General features: G+C 37.6%; 1 protein-coding gene across 1 annotated transcript in view; it reads right to left on the bottom strand.

The window, feature by feature from the left end:
- Window positions 1-2,645: 2,645 nt before the first annotated feature.
- Window positions 2,646-21,188, bottom strand: part of LOC113737866 (uncharacterized) — a 42,081-nt gene continuing 23,538 nt past the window's right edge. The window contains exons 35-64 of the mRNA XM_072084116.1: window positions 20,725-20,937; window positions 18,910-19,013; window positions 18,222-18,517; window positions 17,982-18,066; window positions 16,325-17,032; window positions 15,915-16,233; window positions 15,616-15,774; window positions 15,358-15,521; window positions 15,094-15,274; window positions 14,749-15,018; window positions 14,451-14,657; window positions 14,281-14,335; window positions 13,837-13,967; window positions 13,245-13,745; window positions 12,345-13,154; window positions 12,137-12,210; window positions 10,182-10,632; window positions 9,995-10,081; window positions 9,358-9,510; window positions 9,015-9,199; window positions 7,845-8,381; window positions 7,526-7,703; window positions 7,290-7,432; window positions 7,059-7,185; window positions 6,388-6,609; window positions 5,460-5,816; window positions 4,556-4,714; window positions 4,145-4,432; window positions 3,776-4,046; window positions 2,646-3,222 (exon numbers count right to left, since the gene is read on the bottom strand). Of these exons, the coding sequence (XP_071940217.1) occupies window positions 3,894-4,046; window positions 4,145-4,432; window positions 4,556-4,714; window positions 5,460-5,816; window positions 6,388-6,609; window positions 7,059-7,185; window positions 7,290-7,432; window positions 7,526-7,703; window positions 7,845-8,381; window positions 9,015-9,199; window positions 9,358-9,510; window positions 9,995-10,081; window positions 10,182-10,632; window positions 12,137-12,210; window positions 12,345-13,154; window positions 13,245-13,745; window positions 13,837-13,967; window positions 14,281-14,335; window positions 14,451-14,657; window positions 14,749-15,018; window positions 15,094-15,274; window positions 15,358-15,521; window positions 15,616-15,774; window positions 15,915-16,233; window positions 16,325-17,032; window positions 17,982-18,066; window positions 18,222-18,517; window positions 18,910-19,013; window positions 20,725-20,937 (7,317 nt within the window). The 3' untranslated portion in view covers window positions 2,646-3,222; window positions 3,776-3,893. The remainder of the gene's footprint in view (window positions 3,223-3,775; window positions 4,047-4,144; window positions 4,433-4,555; window positions 4,715-5,459; window positions 5,817-6,387; window positions 6,610-7,058; window positions 7,186-7,289; window positions 7,433-7,525; window positions 7,704-7,844; window positions 8,382-9,014; window positions 9,200-9,357; window positions 9,511-9,994; window positions 10,082-10,181; window positions 10,633-12,136; window positions 12,211-12,344; window positions 13,155-13,244; window positions 13,746-13,836; window positions 13,968-14,280; window positions 14,336-14,450; window positions 14,658-14,748; window positions 15,019-15,093; window positions 15,275-15,357; window positions 15,522-15,615; window positions 15,775-15,914; window positions 16,234-16,324; window positions 17,033-17,981; window positions 18,067-18,221; window positions 18,518-18,909; window positions 19,014-20,724; window positions 20,938-21,188) is intronic.

The raw sequence follows: 21,188 nt of genomic DNA, 5'->3' as shown, positions 1-21,188 counted from the left end.
TTTATAAGGTTTTGAAATCAAATTATTTTTATTTTATTTTATTTATTATTTTTCTTTTCCTTTTCCCGCTTCCTTCTTTCCAACCCTTACTTTGAATACTCGTGTTTCATTCATATTCTCTCGAATTAGCACTTAGGCTTAGTTTGGGAGTTTAGGATAGAAAAAAAAAAAAAAAAGAAGGGAAAGCTTAAATTATGAGAAAAGAGAAGAGAAGAGAAGAAAAGAGATTGTTACGTTGTTTGGGAGTTTTGAGAATTAGTGGAATGATTTTGAATATGAAGGTCATTAAATATTTGTTCAAAACCTTTTTAAGGATAAAATAGACATTTTCAAAAAATTATCAAGCTTTCTCCAAGCTTTCTTCCCATTTCATTCCGATTTGGGAGGAAGCATATTGATAACTATTCATCCTTCCATTTCCTTTCTTTTCTTTCATATTAAAAACTAACAAATGAAGCAAAAGTTAACTTTCTCTTCTTTCCCTTTATTTTCTATCCAAATCATCCACTCCCAAACGAACCCTTAATCATCACCAATCAACCTTGCAATCTGTGGTGCATGAGAAAGCGAATGACAAAAAAGAGAGAAAGGCTTGCACAAAAAGGAAAAAAAGAAGAGAGAAGAGAGAGAACCAAATGAAGAGAAATGACTGCCATAGAGTATTAGAGGAGAAAGAAAGAGAGTGAAGAGAGAAGAAAAGGGAAAATGAGAGAGATTAATAAAAAGGGAGAGACAATCAGATAAGGTGAGGCTGCTGCCATGAAAGATTGGAGGAAAGAGAAAGGCTTGCACAAAAAGCAAAAAAAAGAGAGAAGAGAGAGAACCAAATGGAGAGAAGCAACTACCATAAAGTATTAGAGGAGAGAGGAAGAGAGTGAAGAGAGAAGAGAAGAGAAAATGAGAGAAATTAATAAAAAAGGAGAGATAACCAGATGAGATGGGGCTGCTTCCATGAAAGATTGGAGGAGTGAATGAATAGAGAAAAAAGAGAGAAAAGGATGATGATGAAAGCTTGCCGTAAAAGATGAGATGAGAGAGAAAAGATGAAAGAGAAAATCTAATGGTAAGATTCTATCATGGAGATTGGGATAAAGATGATATGTTTTCATTTCTTTTTTGAAGTCTTCAAGGCAAATTGAGTCAAATTTGAGAATATACCAAAACCCCTCCAATTTGTTAGGGATTGAGAACTCTTAAATTTTAATGATTCACTCCAAGATTTTGAATCCAATACATGTAATCCAAACAACAAGAATTGGAATTATTTCAATTCCTAATTCCGATTCCCTTTTACCAAACATCACCTAAGTCGAATCGAGCTTGGTTTAGTAATCATTTGAATTTGATTCGTCCAACTAGTCAAACTATATTTTGAATAGCGTTTCATATTCGATAATATTTATTAAAAAAATTCGCTCAAAGTCAGTTTGATAAAAAAAAAAAAAAATCAAATTTGAACAAAATTTCAATCCTGTTGAAATAATCAAACAAGATTAAACACTAGCATATTTCACTTCATTAGACTTGTTTATGCCCTTACCTTTGAGCATGTTCTAATACACAACTAGTAAGAAATAAAACACACAATTATCAACGTAATCAGCTCCGCCCTTTTCTCCCCTATAAGGCCGTGAGAAATATACACACAATAATTTCTCACTTAAAAATGGTGTGGAAATAACAGGTTATGAAACAGGAGACTGCTTGGTACAGCAACTCAACAAGGGTTGTAATCATTAAACACACAATCATTACGTAATCATTACAGCAACTCAGCAATTCTTTTGTCTCCCCAAGAAGCATCATTATTGGCATCTCAAATACTAGTAATACATACTAAAAACTGTTGAAGAAACCCCCATAAGAAAAAAGCCTGCGGTCTTTGTATATTCTCATCACATCTCAATTTATACTGCCACAGCACAACTTTTTCATGATGTAGAGTTTATCTTTATTTTCATTTGGTAATTGTGCACCCAATGGTTTTCTGCCGTTAATTATGGAGCAGTGTTGGTCTTGTGCGGTTGACCCGAATGTTTCATGCCCTTGTGTATTTGGAGTAGAAAAGAGTTCCTGGCTCCTATCAGGGCCGCGATTTGGCTCCCATTCCTTTATCTCAACTCAATTTTTTTGAACTCATTATTAAAACATGATATTTTTTTTTTTATAACAAAGAAGATTTTATTACTAAATTTGCTAGAAACCGTCCAGCATAAATCACTCAACATGATTTGGATATTAAGTTGTAGTGGGAATTATTTGTGACTGATTGCAACTTGCAAGAATAGCGTATTAACCAAGAATGCAGCAGTTGCTCCTCAGCCGAGAGGGACGCTTACTTCACCGTCACTGTACATCTGTAGCCAACCCTGAATTGACTTTCATTTTACCCGTAATTTTTGAGCTTCATAAAGTTGATGTTTACCAACGATGAACCATCTGATCCATCCCACCACCACCAAAAAAATAAAAAAAATCAAAGTCAACATGCCCGAGAAATAGCCAGGCCTCATTTTGAATGCTTGATTACCATTAACCCCCAAACAATAACAATAACCGTACTACACATGTCAGCCTGACATTGTCAGATATGTCCCAGCTATCACGCTTTTGACATCATAACTACTCAGAAAGAAAACGAACGATTTCCTTGCAGACATCCAATAATGATTGGACTCCAGCTTTGCATAACGTAGCAGCCAATATGCCATCTCAGTCACACTACCAGTCTTACATATTATAGTTCAAATTGCAAATACAATCTGCTCCATCTTGTAGTAGATGACAGAATAAAGAGCATCAATAACTGGCCGGAAAACAAGAACAGGATCCTGGACAAAGAAGACTTCCAGATTATCTGGGAAAAGTTTCCACACGAGTTACCGATGAAACAAGAGGCATACACAATATATCTGCTGAGGAGCGAAGCCTTGCTATATGGACCTAAAAGCCTAAGTATAGACATTAAGATTACATGGCATGCAAAATGGGTGGCTAAAGCCATCCAATGCCCAGAATATATAATGGGAGGTAGAACATGTCCTGTAGCTTCTAACCTAAATTATCTTCATGTATTGCCATCTATGTTATGTACAATATTTATACCCATAAAACACATAAAATGCACCATACAAATACCAGAATCTGGAAGCCCATCATTGGGAGTACTTTCAACAATACGGCTCTTTGACCTTTTCTGCCCTCAAGCCAGAACTTACGCACCTGCAACCCAAAAACAATGGTGTCATACCCTAAACTCGTGTTGATTGGAACTTATGCGTTTGATGAGATCCAGATATACAGTAATATAAGATGCACTATCAAATTTAAGCTTCCGAGCTTCATCTCTAGTGACATTGTTTTAGGCCATTTTTGGTGACATAAAACTGAAATACTTTGGACAGAACCAAGGCAAATTGATGTTTGAAGCGTTAAAAGACTTTACCAGGAAGACATTAGATTCAACCCGTATCACGCACATACGCCAGGAAGCAGGATCGTCGCTTGATGTTCAGGTTATTAATATCAATGCTAAAAAAAAGGAAACCTAAAACCAAGTTTTTAAACTTCATGCCAAGAATTTTAAAAGATTCCACATTTAGAAGTCTGGATACTGAGGCAAGATTCTTAACATCCTTCAAGGACAATTTGGCAACATGGCCCACCCCCAAAAAAATACAAAAAAAAAAAAGCAAATTAGCTGATACCCAAGGAGAGTAGTGTGGAATTGGGTGGATTTCAGCTTTAGAAAACAAAAGAATAAAATGTAAATTACCTTCATAGTGATGCAACTTCTTGCAAAAAAAGCAATAACTGAGCAGTCTTCTAGATTGCATGGATGACCAGTAACAACTTGCAACATCTAATCACATAAACTATTTTCTTTTTATCATTCAATGTTCGCTAGTTCCAAATGTAGAAGTTAATGGTACTGATGCAGGCAACTGTTGCGGAGAGGAGACACAAACTCCATCTTTTGAAATTACTTCAGAGGCCATATCAGCAGTTGGAGAATATGGTTTTGTCACTTTCCTTTCACGCAATGCCTGGAAGATGGGAGAAAAATTAAAGATGAAACAAAGAGAACGACCACAATATGATCAAGGAAATTTATCTACAAACTCAATCAAAACACAATCAGCACCTGAAATTGACTTGGTCCATATGTAGACCTTGCTTGCTCAATTGAAGTATAAACCTCCATTGCCTGATTGGTGTCATGATTACATTTTATAACACGAACTTGATCCTTTGCCTCCAATGATCTACTCTGTAAATACACAACAAGCCGCGAAGGTGGAGCACTTGCATGATCTTTTTTCCCATGAGTCAATTCCATTGTCACAAGATCATTCCAAGCTACATCCCAAGAAACCGAACAAGGATCCCTTGCTGGGTTGAACTTCTTTTGAGCAATAATGTTGAATGGTTGCTAATAAATTAAGCAAGATGATGTGAGTATGGAGCCATCAAATGCTAGATAGGATTAGAAATTTAGTCAGGATTAAGATTTCTTTTGATATCTACCAGGTAGTTTGATTAAAGTTAAACTTACTTGCATCAAAATCACCCTTCGATGAGTAATAACAACAATTCGTCCCTTTGGAAGTAAGAAATGGTCTTCATAGGCATCCGTTAAGGCAAATTTTGCACGTACTTTGAACAGATCAACTTGGCTGAAAAATGATCCAGATTCTGCTAACTGCAACATTGCCTAATGTTTTGACAGAAAGCATACTCAGATTCCCAGGGCACTTCAAATTCGAATTAGCATGACAGCATTCTATAGAAAACTGATATCTTATGGCCCAAAATTGAATGCTATGCAGGGAAAACATGAATGAGCTCTTTTGATAAGCTAGTCAAGCACAATACACATTACAGTGTATAAGGACAGAACTTTTGTTTTTCACCTATTAATCTATCTTTACTGCACTTTCTAGATATTTCACATATTGTTCTATATCCTCGTGTTCTTACCCCCTCCACCACCTTTGCACACCTAAATCTGAAATTCCCCCTCCCTTTCCTGTCCTCCTCCCCACTCCCAGAGACATTAACCAGCTTCCTCTTACTTGCCTCCCAACCTACTCTAACATCATTCCAATACCCAGGCCCCCCAAATGCAATATTTCCCATGCCTTTGCATCCACCTCCCATCCACCACACCTGCAAAAGACCCACTGAAACCTCAATCAGAAAGCACACTGAGACAGACCATATCCTTGCCAAACCACCCCATGCACTCAGCATTATAACAGAAAAGCTTCCTTCCCATACCAGTGAAAAGCCATCAAGAATCCAACACTTTGTAATCACCCTCATCTGCACAATCTTTTCCATACCTCTGCTTCCTAACTACAACTCCTTGCCCAGATTTGGGGCATGGAATGTTGTTTGGTCCATAGTACAAAGGAGGGTTGTGGAGGATGATATGAGCAAGGTAAAAAGCAAAATACCTGTCCCTGCGCTTTGTATTCATCATATGGTCGAAGCAAATTATCACCATTAATTGCCCGAGGTAGCCGCCTCCTTAGGAGTTGATCTTCTGACGCAATTGCAGATGCTATCTTCATCCTCACAGCATTGGCACCTTCGGTAGTTTTTGATAAAAGATCTAAAACCCCACTAACAGGTTGTGCAGCAGCACCTATTAATCCTTTCCCAACACCCTGAACAAAGCCCTCAACACCTGAAGCTTTTGCGCCTTCAAGAGGCTTTGTTAAAATCCCAGTGACTCCACGGAAAAGGCCTTTAGCTAGCGCACCACCTCCATCCCGGATAACATCACCGAAATCCTCTACCCCCTTAGCATCCTGTAAAAACATGTGCATTTTGTGGAAAGAATGTAAACAGGTTTTTGGATGTACAAAGTCACACTTCCAGCTTGCGTAGGGAATTTTCACACTAGGAATGCATGTAAACCCAAAATATGATTTACATTAAAATTACAACAAAATTACTTCAGATTCAAATAGAATAGCATCGGTAATGGATAATTACTATCAAAATATCACATCTCATGGAATGCAATGTAACAGAAATGGGCTTTAGATCACTGCAAAAGTAGATGCACCCCAACCTCTACTATGCACATTAAAAACTACCTAAATTCTTCAGTTAATATTGAAGCCTTCATATGTATTACCATCTGGGTCCAAGAGAACTGCCCTCTGTTTAATAGGATAAGTATGTACTTGGACGTATTTGTTGCTCTTTTTTCATAATGTGAACGACTACTTTCATTGACAAAATCCACAATCTAAAAAGGTAACAGAGGATGTTGGTTGCTAAGGATTCAGAGTCTTAGATGCAAGTTGTTCTCAATAAGATCTTCGATATTACCACCATGTTGCATAACAATGAAAGAGAGTATTCCTGATGAACCTGTCTTTGTCGACTTTGTATAAATTTTTTATCCATCGACAAGGCTGCAACACCTTTGCTCATATGTCCAAGTGCACTACTAGCATTGCCAAGTATATCAACACCCGAGAGTAGCTGAAAAGGCTGGCTGAGAAGATCCTTTTTAATGTTTGAGATGGCATTAGCAACAAGAACACTATGCTGCAGGCATACATTTTCCAAGAACCGCTCATTAATCCGGACCTGATTAAAAAGTCAAATTATTGATCTCAGTCAGCTGCCAACAGTACCCAGCACTTTGCATGACAAGAAAGAAATTATATCAACTGAGTGTTCCATATACAACCAGTGAAGTCATATAGTATGGAAGACTGCTTAAGCAGTCCAGAGCATTCCAAATCAATTTCTTGTGATCTTGAAAGAGATTTATAGTAAGAACAAGAGTGTACTAGCTTCCCTCCTTCATCTTCCTCTTGTTCTTACTTCTTTAAATCTCTTTCAAGATCGCATACAACTCAATAACTTCAAGAATCTACCACCAGAAACACAAGAAGACTGATTAATTAGCTGAAGGTTTCATGTTAGAAACCAACAAATAAGGAACCAGTCACTAAAATTTGGGAAGAACTGACAAGCTTACAAGACATACCATCCAATTAAATTACAAGATCAAGCAGGAGCAGAAACTTAACTGGCATATTTTCCATGTTTCCAAGTGCAGTCATCAAGCTTGACCAAAAACCAAGGACACCAACTGGGCGCTGACTGGGGGACATAGCCATAGTAACCTTGAATCGGATCTCCGAGAAGTTTAGAACACTGTCAATTTGAAAATTTCCAATTACAAGAAAGTTCACAGAAGCAATGTTGGAGATTTTCTGTACACCTAAAGATCCAAAGATCAAAAAGTAATGTTTTAATACCCAATCTGGATGATAGGATCAACTGAAACAGAAGTGCTCTGGGCATCAGATAACTGACTAAGATTGGCCTGCTGGATCATTCCATGAATGCGCCATATGATCGGTTCAGGGATGTTGATCAAAAAAGCAGAATTTTCAGGTCCCTGAGAGGATGTTAGTACGTACTCAACCATCAGTAAATATCTTGGTAATCACTAGAAAGACATAAAATAAGGAAGCTGTATCAGATCACTCACCTGGAAACCTATATATGGATATACATGTAAATCCAACGATCCATTTGATTGCTGGGTGAGGGAAAATTTTAAGAGATAATCATTCTCCTCTCCTATTCGCTGTGACCTGAAGAGAACTGGCATTGGAGTCAAAGGCAACTGATTATCCACCTGGATCCCATGCATTCTAATTTTGAGCCTGCAGTAAACTAATTTAACATTAATGGTTTGTGAAGATAACAGTGCTTAGTTACTACGTGAAAGCATCTAGTAGAAGCTATGAATGCCCAAACAGCGAGAAATACCATTAACCTTGTTAGCAGTCACCAGAACACATTACCTACTGATTCCAGAGCCAAGTCCAGTTGAATGAGACAGCAAAAGATTCTGGACCGACATATATAATATCTCTTCAGGTGTATGATCAATTATAGACAAACCAAGCTCTGAAACCTCAACAATGAAATGAAATTCACATTCTGGGGTGGACATCGATTGCTGAGGCTGCAAATAATTTCCAGAGATGTGTAACATAGAAGAGGAAATGCTATTGAAAGTTGCAGAAGATTCATTTTCAGGCATCCAGTCGCTGATTTTAACAACATTTGTTTTCTCTTCTTTCAAAATAGTAACGCGTAAAGTGAATATATTTCCTCCATCAACATGGATAGGCTCATGATCAAATATCTCATCGATATTGTACTTCTGCGATGTGCCAGAGTCACTTCCATCTACTAAGATTTCCAACATTCTTTCCCTATCAAGATCTTCCCATGAAAAGCAAGTGGATGAATTGGGCAGAAGAAACTTCCATGAATCACTGGAACCACCTACTTGCCGAAAACGTATTGGCAAAAACAAAGACCGATTCTCAATCCTGCAAAATGAAAATTAGCAATTATTGAGCTCCTACTATTCACTGCAGATAACAAATCATAGAGAAGGGTTGGAAAATCGTAATTCACATCACATAATTGATGATTGAGAAAATAAAGATATATGAATTAAAACAGCTTCAAAAGGAAGCTTTTAGAACTCATTTTTTCATCCAAAAGGAAAAAATTGAGGCCTATTTTACTACTCATTTCAGCAGAGAAAACAAAAAACTTCAAGTTATAAAGTTTTCATCATGTTATTTTATGAATAGTAGACTTCCCATCTCCGAGAACTATTCTGGACTTTCCTCCCAATACAAGTCTCCATTTTCAATGAATGAGCTGTGTTTTGCATTTCTCCCGACCATTTACCCAAAAAAAAGAGTGGTCAAAGCTATTTTTAGCAGGATCAGAATTTAAACATCAAAACCACTTCGAACATATACTCATTAGCAAACTTAGGCAAATTAGGCAAATTATGCAGTTGTAGGACTCTATGTCCTATAAAAGTTGTCAGCAGAGGCAATCTTCATTCCAATAAACAAAGGTACAAACATATCAGATTTTTACTTGGTACTGTTTGAAGAAACTCTTAAGAAGCAAACAGTGATGCAAAGAAAACAAGATGACAGAACCTGTAAGGACTCGAAAAGAAATTTGGACGGAATATAGCTTCGTAGCGAGAGCCCTTCATTCCACTTCTAACCTCAACCCTGAGAGGCATTTGCTCTGTTCCAGTTTCACTTCTCAAGTGAATAGACATCATCCCCTCAGTATTAACACTAAATGGTGCACTCCATTCATATCCATCCAGCCGCAACTGGTTTTGGCAAAGACAAAGAAAACATGATTTGCCGTGGGGAAGACAGAATAGTGTTCAACATAAAGCAGACATTATATATCTATCAAGGGCTTGCTGATTTTTTCCGTTTAATATAGGTTTGACTAAGTGGCAAGAAAACTTTTGCTACAACCTACCTTTAACAATTCCACTTTTGTGGAGTGCCAACCAAAACATTTAGGAGTATCACTAGGATGGATCCATTCTGTAGACTGAGTATCACATTGCTGCAGGCAAACACTGCACCCAACTCTGTTAATGAACAATGTATGTGGTTGAAAATGCACAACCTGCATAATCAAACAGCTCATACTATTCAGTCACAATTTAAGCCAGAAGACACTGCGTATGAAACCAGCACTCTTTACTGAAAAAAATAAGTACCAAGCTAGGAGATGTAGAGTACAGCTGTTGTCTTTTTTTACATTCTTATCACATACATCTAAGATAGCCAAAGAACAAACTCACCAACAGCTTGTAAAATGGTCTCATTTGATCAAAATATCATGATTACTACCCAAAAAGGAATGAAGTTATAATTAATAAGGCTATATCATACAATTTCAAGATACAAATTCACTAAAAGGCCTTGAATTACCACTGGCAAATCAGTAAGGTTCTACGGTAACGACATAAACAGATGAAACTAGTCATACCTTGATCTATAAGCAAATTTAGCAATAAAAACATGAAGGTAAATCGAGCACTTAAGTACAGTTTGCCACCAGGTTGCAGAGTTAGAAGCCAAAAAATGATGCACATGCAAAAGTATACCTTTGTTCTGTCTGACGTCATGTTCAGCAAAGCTGAAAGCTTATAATAATATCCTTCAGAACCAAATGCCTTTAAATCAACTCGTTGCTGTAAGAGAAATAAAACTGTATAAGTGCCGCTTGTCATAAAGAAAAAAGACGAGCTTTAAAGCCATCTAAGAGACTTTGACAACATTTATCCATGTTACCTTTTTCTCCAAATCAAGAAGAGATATCCCTGCACTAAAATATTCAGATGAACGAAGAGCAACAGAGATCCCCACACGTGGGGACAGATAGTTATCATTCCGTGACGAAAACAGCATTACACCACCACGGCCAATATAGTCTTGAGGAGAGAGCATGCTGGGTACCGGACTAGTGTCTTCAATTATTTCAAGCACTTGAACATTCTTCCGTGAACTAATCTGTCTCCCAAGCAATGAACCAGGAGTTGCTTTCATGGCTATTTTTGCAGATTTAGCTTTTGACAGTGCAAGAGAATCCACATCTGCGCTCTCCAGTGGTTCAATTTCCACTACTTGATATGCTAATGATAATGAGGTATCATTGCTAATCCAATATGGGACAAAAAGCCTTATGGTCTTTGGGGAAGCATTTGACCCCCCAATGTCACGCTCAATGCTTACTCGCAACCTCCTGCACATAATCAGGCACAATAAAGCTGCAATAGATCAGGTCTCAATCAAATTACCATGTAAAAGGTCCAACAATTTGCAAGGACCTGAAAAGGCAGGAACTGAAACTGACATTCAGAATCTGTTTTTGTCCAAGATTGGGCAAGCCTGTTTTACTCATGAGGTGATTGTTTTGAGTATTACTGAACAAATATTTATCAGAGAATGAAGAACAAGGTTTCAAATTAAAATCATCACAAACCTAATTTAAGCAACAAAAAGGCTATGCATTAAAATCGTTGGAAGACCACTTAGTGATCCTTGTACTCAAGAAGCTCCTTTTCTATCTTTGCTTAGGAGTAAAGCTAGATCTTCCTTAACGTCAGCTGTCATATTAAACTTTGATGGACCCCGCAGTTCTGAACTACAATGAAGAAGAAGACTGCCAGCAGATATCTTACAGGCTACCAATTTGCGAACATCAAGCCACTAGTAGATGCTGCATAAGTTTTATTATCGTATGTAAGTTATCAAATTTAGAATCACCTACTTCCAAAGTCAAAAGAGGTCATCCAATCTTATAAAAAAATCCTTAGGATAAAAAACAAGAAATCCATATGCAGAGCAGCATCCCCAGAGAAAAAAATTAGGACTTTTCAGAAGAGGAACTTATACACAAAGTAGCATCCACAGAGCAAAGAAATTAGCTCTTTGTAACAAATTGATCTCCAACCAAATCAGCCAATGTTTTTTGTTACATCCAACATAACATTGGCCACTGGATCTTGTTATTGGAATCTGTCAAAACATATCATTCATTTTCCTTAAATAAAGTTTGCTCAGGAGCAATACTACACATAAAATAATTATCTAATATGTCTTTTCCTATTTATGTAGTCAATAGTCCAATGTAAAGAAAAGCCAGATGTTAACTGGGGGAAGGAAATTAAGAAACAAAATCACATAAGCAACTGGCTTAAATTCCTGGTATCTATGTTTAGTCACATGCTGAAAATGTTCGATACATGGTGTAGTAAGTTGCATAGATTAATCGTGCTCACAATCCGTAAAAGAAACAGTAAGATAGTAAAATCACAGGATTCACCTACACTTCCAAGTGTTCTTCTACAGTAAGAAAATCAGCAGGAAAACTGAAATTTTATGTGCTTGACCTGTTCTTTTGCAAACACATTATTGGATCGAATCATCTTGTATTCCTTTTTCTTGAACCCTTCCTGGAGCTTAGTATTAACTACCACAGGTTTGGAATTACTTACGGGTTCAGTAAATACAATAAAATTAGAAGAATACTGAACATTGCATAATTGACAAAACTATCAATCATAGAATCTGGTGTATTGACTACTCTAAAAACATCGTCAGACAAAACCGAATTTCCAAACATCAAAAGGCATTAAGATTACATCGCATGGCTATTTCCAATACATCATTCCCACTAACAAATAAAAATACTTCACGGCAATTACACACACCTTTACCCAAAGAAAAGTTTTGGAAGAACAAACCTTTTTCTCTGTCTTTGAACCATCCAAAAAGAAGCAGCATGACTATTACTAGCAAGATCCAAAATGAGAACATCCTGCAATACAAAATGAAGATGTGAAAGTGAATTAACAAAAATTATTCACAAGATAATAAAACCTTGTAGATTGATTATTATGTGGACCATGAGGAATGTGCATGTAACGACACATTGAAAATCGCAATTCACACCTTTTCTGCAATCCAACCCCCTTGAAGAAACAACTTAAGGTATATTGGATTTCGTATGTCAGCATGATACATATGCACAGTTCCACGGGATTCTATAAAGCCGCGCTGTCGCTCTATGTTGTTACCATCTTTTATTTTCTCCCAAATAATGTATTCAGCTCCACAAGGAAGTCTATTTTCCAATTTCAAAGGAGAACTAACTGACATTGTCCAATCATAGACGGGGGTGTTGAGCTCCGTATGTAGAACTGATGCATCAGTACCAATACTCAGCCAAAAATTTTTACCACCAGTGCCAGGACAGCAGAATAGTACATCTTTCTTCTCAAGCTGATCTAACCTCAATGGAGAAGTAGATATTTTTGCCTCCTTCATAGTATTCTGTCGAGCAGGTACACCTTGATCAGCAAATGATTGATCCTTTCCCCAGACAGAGGCGGAACCTTGAACCACTGAATGTCCCCATGCATATAGAGTTTGAGAATCATCAATCCATGGACGAACTTGCAAACAGCAATTAGAATCTCTGGACATGCTTCTCCAAGGTAAAATAGTAGCAGAACCAGGACTAGTTGCATTAAAAACATCAGTAATAGCAGCAACCTGATCATTAACTTGCTTCCTTGTACGGGTCCAACGCCTTCGGCGGAATTTATGAAGATTGGATTTTGTAGCTGAATTTGGTGGCCATCTGCAATTGTGATGGTCAGGCCCATATGCCCAGCCATCATCATCAACACAATAAGACTTGTCAACAGTCCATGTTGATGCCCATGTCCATCCAGGCGGAATGCGAGGTTCAAAGAAATCCTAAAAGTAAATCAGATGGCAAAAAATCAAATGGACGGAAAATGAGATCTAATGCAAAGTGTATCATCTTGCAAAGTTATAAACACTCACATCAGATGAATATGAGAAATCTCTACTACTCCAACGCCTGGGGCCATCGTCTCCCAAACTAGGCCTGTGATTTCCCCAACCAGATGGATGATACCATTGATTTTGGAACACTTCTTCCACAAAAACATTAGCATTGCTTCTCTGAAGGTTTGGATCACGAGTTTGACCCATAGAATAATGGCATATTGAGATGTCCAACTTTATATCCGAATCATTTATAACTGTTGCAAGACTCCTCAAAACAGCATGTTTTTTTCCATTTTTCATGAGTACTTCTACAGCCATGAGATCATCCTTCAAAGTTCTAGTAATTACTGAGAGAGGAAGAGAAGACCGAAAACTCTCCCAGGAACCTTCTGGAGCAAGTCCCACAGAGAAACCTATATCTCTAGCAATATCGCTGCCTCCTCCCCGATCACTTTCGAAGTTTGAAACTATTTTCCCTTCATAATAAGAAGCAGAAACAAGAACGGATCCTTGGTAATCATCAGTGTCTTGGCCCTGAAGAAAACAAGCATAAGAATACATAAAGTTCACTAACGATGCTTTCCCAAATTCAAACAGAAAGACTGATAGCATCAATTAGACTAACCCTTTTCTTAAGTGGATAGGATACAGTGTTCTGAAAATCATAAGCTTGATGCAACATTTTGACTGAAGCAACCTTCTTCAGAGTACTTGCACCGTGTCCTACCGAAAATGAAGATGCACCTACAACCTCACCTGCATTATACCAGTTAAAAACATTAGGGATAATAGCATGTCTTTCTCCGTTTAGAATACAGAAGCACCAAATATTTGTTTATTCAGCGCAACTTGGGCTGCTAAAAACCAACATATATGATCAACTTCAACTCTTTAGATCATCTAAGGCATAAACACCAGAACAAGAAGCGAGTCACATGTTCAGGTAATCATTTCGTTTAATGGGTACTATAAACAAGTTTTCAATTAATCAAAAATGAAACTTAAAGTAAAATGCAATATTTAGTAACATCACTACGAAGTCTAATCTAACATGGCAAACATCAGGCACCTTTTCCAGCCTTTGCTGCAAGGTTCGTCACCTCCATTTCCAACTTAGCCAACCCCTGGGAGAAATGCAAATAATGTCAGAAAAAAAAATCATGGTCTCTCTCTCTCTCTCTCTCTCTCTATATATATATATATATTGGTAAGTCAAATCTAATAAGCTACAGTGAACACCTTCCGAGGAACTTCAAAAATAAAGAGCTCATTCCATTTAGCAGTGCCTTCAACCACATCCTTCGATTTAACAATTGATGGCTTCACACATTTTGTTCTTGCACTCTGGGGAAAAAGCTTTTGCTGACTTAATTCCTGATTCTCTACAACCAGACGCAAAGCACAGAAGAAATTGTGGCTGTTTCCATCATCAACAACAGGCAAACCCTGTGAATGCCAGAATAATCACCCAAAATTGAAACAACCAGTAGAACTCAATCTCAGCTAGCTATTGAAAAAAGTTAGCAATGTTCAGAACCTTTGCTTCTACAATCTGCACAGCAACATAACGACGTGGTTCCCTTGACTCATCTGCAACATTTAATCTGTCGGAATACCTTGGAGGCGGAAGCCATACTGAGGTACAAGAATCATGAAGTAATAATTCAACTGTATCAAAATCTTGCTCAACTCTTTTGATAAAAACATCACGCCCAAGTTTATTTTCTATTGTCACAGTCTGGAAATCATCCTCATCCAGTGCTGAGAAAGTTGCATCATCACCATGTCCATCATGAAGACTAGCTTCCTGCAAGACCGAATAACCTAGTAAGCAACCTATAATAAAATGAAGCAACCATGGAGATTTAGAGATAACATTAACCTCAATTCGTTTCACTGATTTCTCTTCTAGTTCTCTCTGTTTTCTCCATGAAGTGATGGTTTGCACAAATGTCTCAAGATTTGCTGCACTAAGATTGATATTTAGAACACTGGTAGCAGCAAGGCGCATTCTGTTGCCTATTCTTGATGGCAAATTTAAATTTGTCTCATAGGTTTCAAACCTGACAAAAAGCAAACAATGATGTTTATACAAAAATTATAAATTGCAAAAAGCTTTGACAGGGAAAAAAGGTTGTAACAATACTTAAATATTCCTTCAAAAGGCTCGACAAGTGGCTCCCACGCTTCTAATTGTGTGTTAAAAGTTGAAGCCGCTATTGAAGCAATCAGGACAGCATTCATCGCTTCTAACCGCCCATGCGTTGCAAGCTTGAGATTAGTGACTGTTGCATCAAAAAGTGGTGTCATCTGGAAATGACAAAATTAAACTACCTTATTAGCAGATGCACAAAAAGAAAAAGAAAAAAAGGAAATCTGATACTATTTCCCAGGTGGCACGAACCATTCCACATAAGCTGTCCAGAACTGTCAGAGAGAAGTATCTTATTTTCATCTCAGCTGTTATGTTCTCCCTTGTCTTTGGCTTCACGGCATCCCCAATGGCAAATGCCAATCGACTTGATGGTTTTTTCAGATCGGAGCGGGCAAGGAAAGTGCATGCCTAAATAAATAAGTTAGAGTCCAAATGATAAAGGGAGATTTTATAATTTGCATGTCTGTGCAAATCAGGATAAAATCTTGAAATGAAACAGTCAGAATCCAGGCATAGAGACAAATGGACACCAGCATACCAATCCTAACCTGATTTTCAACTTTCCAAATGCTCCAGCACTGGGATGCCTTTGAGCTCGAATATTTTGTTATTGGCATCTCAAGTACATTGGTTTGGCTAACAAGATCCAACCTCGGGCAGCAAAACAATTGTAAATTTGGAGCTTCATCATTTTGTGTTACAATGCAACCCAAAGAAGCATAACCAGGAGGAGCAATTGGGTACCAGAAGAACACTTCATCAAGACCTTTCATTCCAATATGAGCAACCTTGGTGAATTGTACAGGCTTTGAGGAAATCTCAGGATTGTCAGCCTTAAATATGATGCCTAAGGGAGGTGGTTCCAAGCTGAGAAGGAAACAAATATGCCATAAATAATGATACAGAACTGCTAGGGATAATCAAAGGTTAAAATGAATGCAGAAGACTGAATCCTAACCCTTCAGTAATGCAGTCACCCAATATAGCATAACCAGGACGTGGCATAGGCCGCCATATAGAGACCGGTCGGCGAAGATCACTACCTCTATCCCACCAGATTCTCTTGAAGTGGGGGGTTGACATGTAACAAGTTGTTGCTTTTGATATGGATCTGAGAATATCCCATCCAGATGAAGTTGTACCCTGAGTAGTTAAAAGCTCACGTGTATCCTCATGCTTAGCACCGAACTCTGATGCAACTTGACTAGAGGAAGAAGAATGATGACAAGAGAACCCACGAAGTAGATGATTAAGATCAAAACAATTGTTCAAAGGAGGATTGCAGGTGAATGGATGCGCATAAAATGACCCAAAAGCATTATCCAAACGCCAAATGCTAAAACCAGATGCATAGGAACCACAAGAGGCTGCACTGTATATGCATTCTGAATACATAGTCGACGTTACAAGATCAGATCGCAGGCAATGAACAATATGAGTAGGTGGTGGCTGCTTTCCTCCATGGGCAATGCACCCTAGAGCCAAATATCCTGGTGGAGCAATTGGTAGCCAAAGAGAACAATCATAATGATCATTTGCATGACCTTCTAAACCCGCTGATCCTTGAATACCAGAAAAGGTGCCCATAAGCTTGAAATCAAGAGGTTTTCGAACACGCCCATACATGCTGCTCACAGCCACAACAGTCTGTGAAGGAGGACTTGGCCTGAAAAGAAGTAACCACAATCTGAATATTAAAAAAGAGGTACATCTATATCCAAATCTTACTTAAACAGGTAACATCTACAGAAGACAAAGCAAACAGCAGTTCAATAACACAAGGGAACCCACCAAGGTTGACATGGTGAAACAATGGAGATTTCCCAGAAAAAAAAAATGCATCATGCATACCAAAGATGGTATTAGTGGAAAAGTTGACACTTCAAGACAGTTCACATACACCATCTGAAAGGATCCTGACTTGAAATTAAACAATTTATGGGATAATGCTGCAATGATGATGCTGACTGAATCAGCACCTCTCCATCTTAAGTAACTGCCATGAATGAAAGTACAAAAAATACAAGCCCAAAAGCAACCCAAGTGATATCTTCTACAAAACCATGTCAAGTCCATTCTTCATAAGTCACCACACCCAACAGCAACTGATAAAAAAAAAAGAGAGCTTCTCTCTTGAGAATCTTAAAGATTTTCATATTTGCAGTGCAACTGTACAATATGAAACCTATTTGCGTCTTAACAGGAAATAACCCTTCTCATACTTTTAATCATCATTATCACAGTCAAGTTGAAATTCAATATAAGACTTCTGTAGCTAAAGTGTTTCTGCTTTAAATCAAGAAGTCTTTATTAGATCCTGTCACTTAAAAATGACTTATGCCAACAAAGCTGCTGTTGGCTACCGAATCATTACTTACATCATACAGTTTAATAAGAAGATTTTTTGCAGTTAGCAAAAAATTGGACATACTCATCTACGTTTCTTTTTACTCAGGAAGTGTATAAGTTAAACTTATTTAATCATCCCAAGCAAGAGTAACAAGCCATTTCACCACTATTAACAGACAAAACCTAGCACAAACATGGCAGCAAAAAGTGCATATCAAATCAAGTATTTACATATTCTGTTCCAATCAAGAAGCTGTTCTGATTACCTTGATGTAACACAATCTCCCAATATAACATAGTTTGAAGGAGCTCGAGGCCTCCAAAAGGTGAGGTGGTTATGACGCCCAATTTCTGCCCACAGAAAAGGCAGTCAATCCTCCAACTTTTATGCACATAACAATATGGAAATAAGTCTTTTTCTTACTAGCAAACAAATGAAGAAAAAGATGGATTTTGGCGCGTAAACAACCTCAAAACAATAAGTTAATAGAAAACTCGAGAAAAACCTTTTGGAGACACCCAAATTCGATCAAAGTTGGTACAAGGAGACAGGGGATCTGCATTTCCAAATTGTAATGCTGCAGTTGCCTGACCTTGTAGGTTCAGTAAAAGGGACAGCACGCTTAACGAGAGATGAACACATATATCAGTGGATGTTACAGAAATATTCATCTTATCCTTGACAGATGTATATCCACCAGAAATATCAACTGGATCAAGTATGATAAGTCCCGAACCAGCCTCTAGACTAAGATCCTTCAGAAGCCCCCTAATCCATGTGTCACTCTCCTTTGATGCATACCTGTTGAGACAGTCAATCAATACCTTGGATAATCAAGTAGTTGGTATAGATTTCAGCTAAAATAAACCCGGAAAAGAGAAGGCCAAAACCAAATATTCCTGCAGGGAAACTACTCGTACATTTTGCGTTTGGAGTTACTGTTCAACTAATAAAGACATCCATAACTAGAAATTTCAGCACATTCAAGCATCAGAAAATAGAAAGCATTCTTGACTGCCACAAAGATTGCAATGAACAGTTAAAGTTTGGAAAGAAAGAAAATGCAAGAAATCTCCCATTTAGCTTAAGTTTCAAATTCAAGCTCATTGTAGAAGATTACAGCCACAATACTTCAGAAAAGGAAAAGCTAAAGTTAAATTAATTGAGTTGTATAAAATGCTATTAGGTCTTACATGAAGCTAATATCCATTTTTGCACGAAGAAGCTTTTCACCACGTGTAGAATCATCAAGGGATGAGTTGCTACCGTCATAAAAGGTCAATTCAGGGGAAACAACCTGGGGAAAGCAAGAAGCAAATTGAGTGAAGTATTGAAACACAAGCAATAATACATAAGCTAAATGTCAAATGGAGATCCAACTTTTTGAGGAAGCAAATCCTGTGCTTTGCATATTTGTAATCATGATAGTGTAAATCCTGTTTTGAGCAACTGAAAACAGCGTTTATTGTGCAATACAAACAATATTTCATGGACAAGCCCGAAGCTATAGACTGTCAATTCCTACTATAGCTAGGCTGCTTATATTTGACACACAAGACAATCTCAGGTTCACGAAGATGCTTAGACTTTGAAACACCTGGGGACCCCTTCATGCATTTCTAGATCCACCTTCAAACAACTCAACTAAAATCCACCATACTTTCAGCAAGTATTCAGCATTAGCATAGAAAACCTGACTCTTTGTTTAGGTTCATAGAAGTTTAATTTTCTTCAAATTCACAAGTTTCACCTGCCCCCGTTCAGTTTAGGGCAAAATACACTTTACCCCCCTGTGCTTAAGTGTTTTTTCACATAAACCCCCCGAATGGTTTCAAAAGCTATGCATATCCCCCTCATGGTTTGGATTAAAGTGTCAAAATGACAGAATTTGTATTCCATAACGAAGTCAACTAAAATGTCAAAAGTAATCCCTATGTAAAGTTGAAAATTATTTATTAACCATAGGGGGGGATATGTATATATTTTGTGGTAAAGCACTATACCATAAGGGAGTTATATGCTAAAAAATAAAACCATACAGGGTTAGAGTGTCATGCATATATAGGAGAGTTAAGTGAAAAATCGCTAAACCACAAGGGGGTAAAGTGTATTTTGTCCTTCAGTTTATTCAGCTTTATTTGTGGTCACTCATTTCTTCACAGCCTACAACACGGATATTTTGTGGCTTTCTCCTTGGAGGAGCACTCTGGTGTATGCTAAATGAATCTGACCTCTTGATATACCATAACAATGCATCCTCCACAGCATATTCCTCAGTTCCTAACTCTCTAACTTTTTGGCCATTGTTTGTACACTTATTTCTTAGTTCCTAACTCTAGCTAAAACAGTTACCTCCCAGCAAAGAATCTATCAAAGAAGATGAACTCCACCTAATTCTCTCCGCTTATTACTAATTGCTCATTACAAAGTTCTGTTTGATGACAATAACAAGCTAACTTAGAAGAAAGACTTCAGAACAGGAGGAAATGAAAAATAAGAAAGCTTTGAGAAGTGCAAGTGGCATACTAGCTGCAAAAAGAAGAGCTAATCCAGTAACAATACTAATAAGTGTTCCTGTCCGCCTTGTAGATGTATATCTATGATACAGAACACACAATATTCTCACATTCAACACCTCAAAAGCTCAGTTATACAATCCATTTGCAGATGATTTGGAACACGCAACAGTAAATGGAACACATTGCTCAAGGATAAGGCCCCAACAAAAATAAGATTTAATAATGCGAACTTTAGGATTTCCAAGGCAACATGATTGGAGTTTAGCCAACAGTACTATAGAAAATGGGAATAAAAGAGCTTCAAGACCCTGCTTAGCGCATGTATCTAGAGAGGAGATTGAGTAGCTCAGCCTAGTCATCTCATAGCTGAGAAAACAGTCTTTAGCCAGCAATGGCGGAACATAGGTTTTTCTTAGTAGCCACTAACCCAAAAATCAATATGATCACAGCAAGTCAAATCAAACCAGAGATCCAGGGAAGAAAGGATACCTGCGTTTCAAAACTAAAACTTTGCAACTTGCATGATTCAGTTTGAAAAGAGTCAGAGGCATCAGAAGTATAACACAACTCTTCCCTGTGATCTGGATGTTTGCAATTAGAAGACTTACTCTCCAGAAATATAACTTCCACACCATCCTCTTGGAACACTGTATAGCTGCTTTCATTACTCAAGTACGTGTGCTTGGTCAAGAGTGAACCATTCTGAAAAATAAGCAACATCAAATAAAGAAGTGATTTAAAAACTCATTGAGTGTGTTTGGACAGCCAATTATTTGGCCAAATATATTTGCTGACATCACCATTACAATTTCCAATACACCTTTTTATCTTCCCAATTACTTTTTTATCTCACATACATCACATCACACAAAGTGCTACAGTAAAAATATTTCAAATAACTTACAATCCAAACACATTAAATGTTTTTCCAGGAGGACATATGAACTAATTTC

Source organism: Coffea arabica, chromosome 3e, assembly GCF_036785885.1.
Source record: "Coffea arabica cultivar ET-39 chromosome 3e, Coffea Arabica ET-39 HiFi, whole genome shotgun sequence".
NCBI classification, from domain to species: domain Eukaryota; kingdom Viridiplantae; phylum Streptophyta; class Magnoliopsida; order Gentianales; family Rubiaceae; genus Coffea; species Coffea arabica.
The sequence above is the reverse complement of the archived record's forward strand: the minus strand, read 5'-3'. Positions and strand labels throughout refer to the sequence as shown.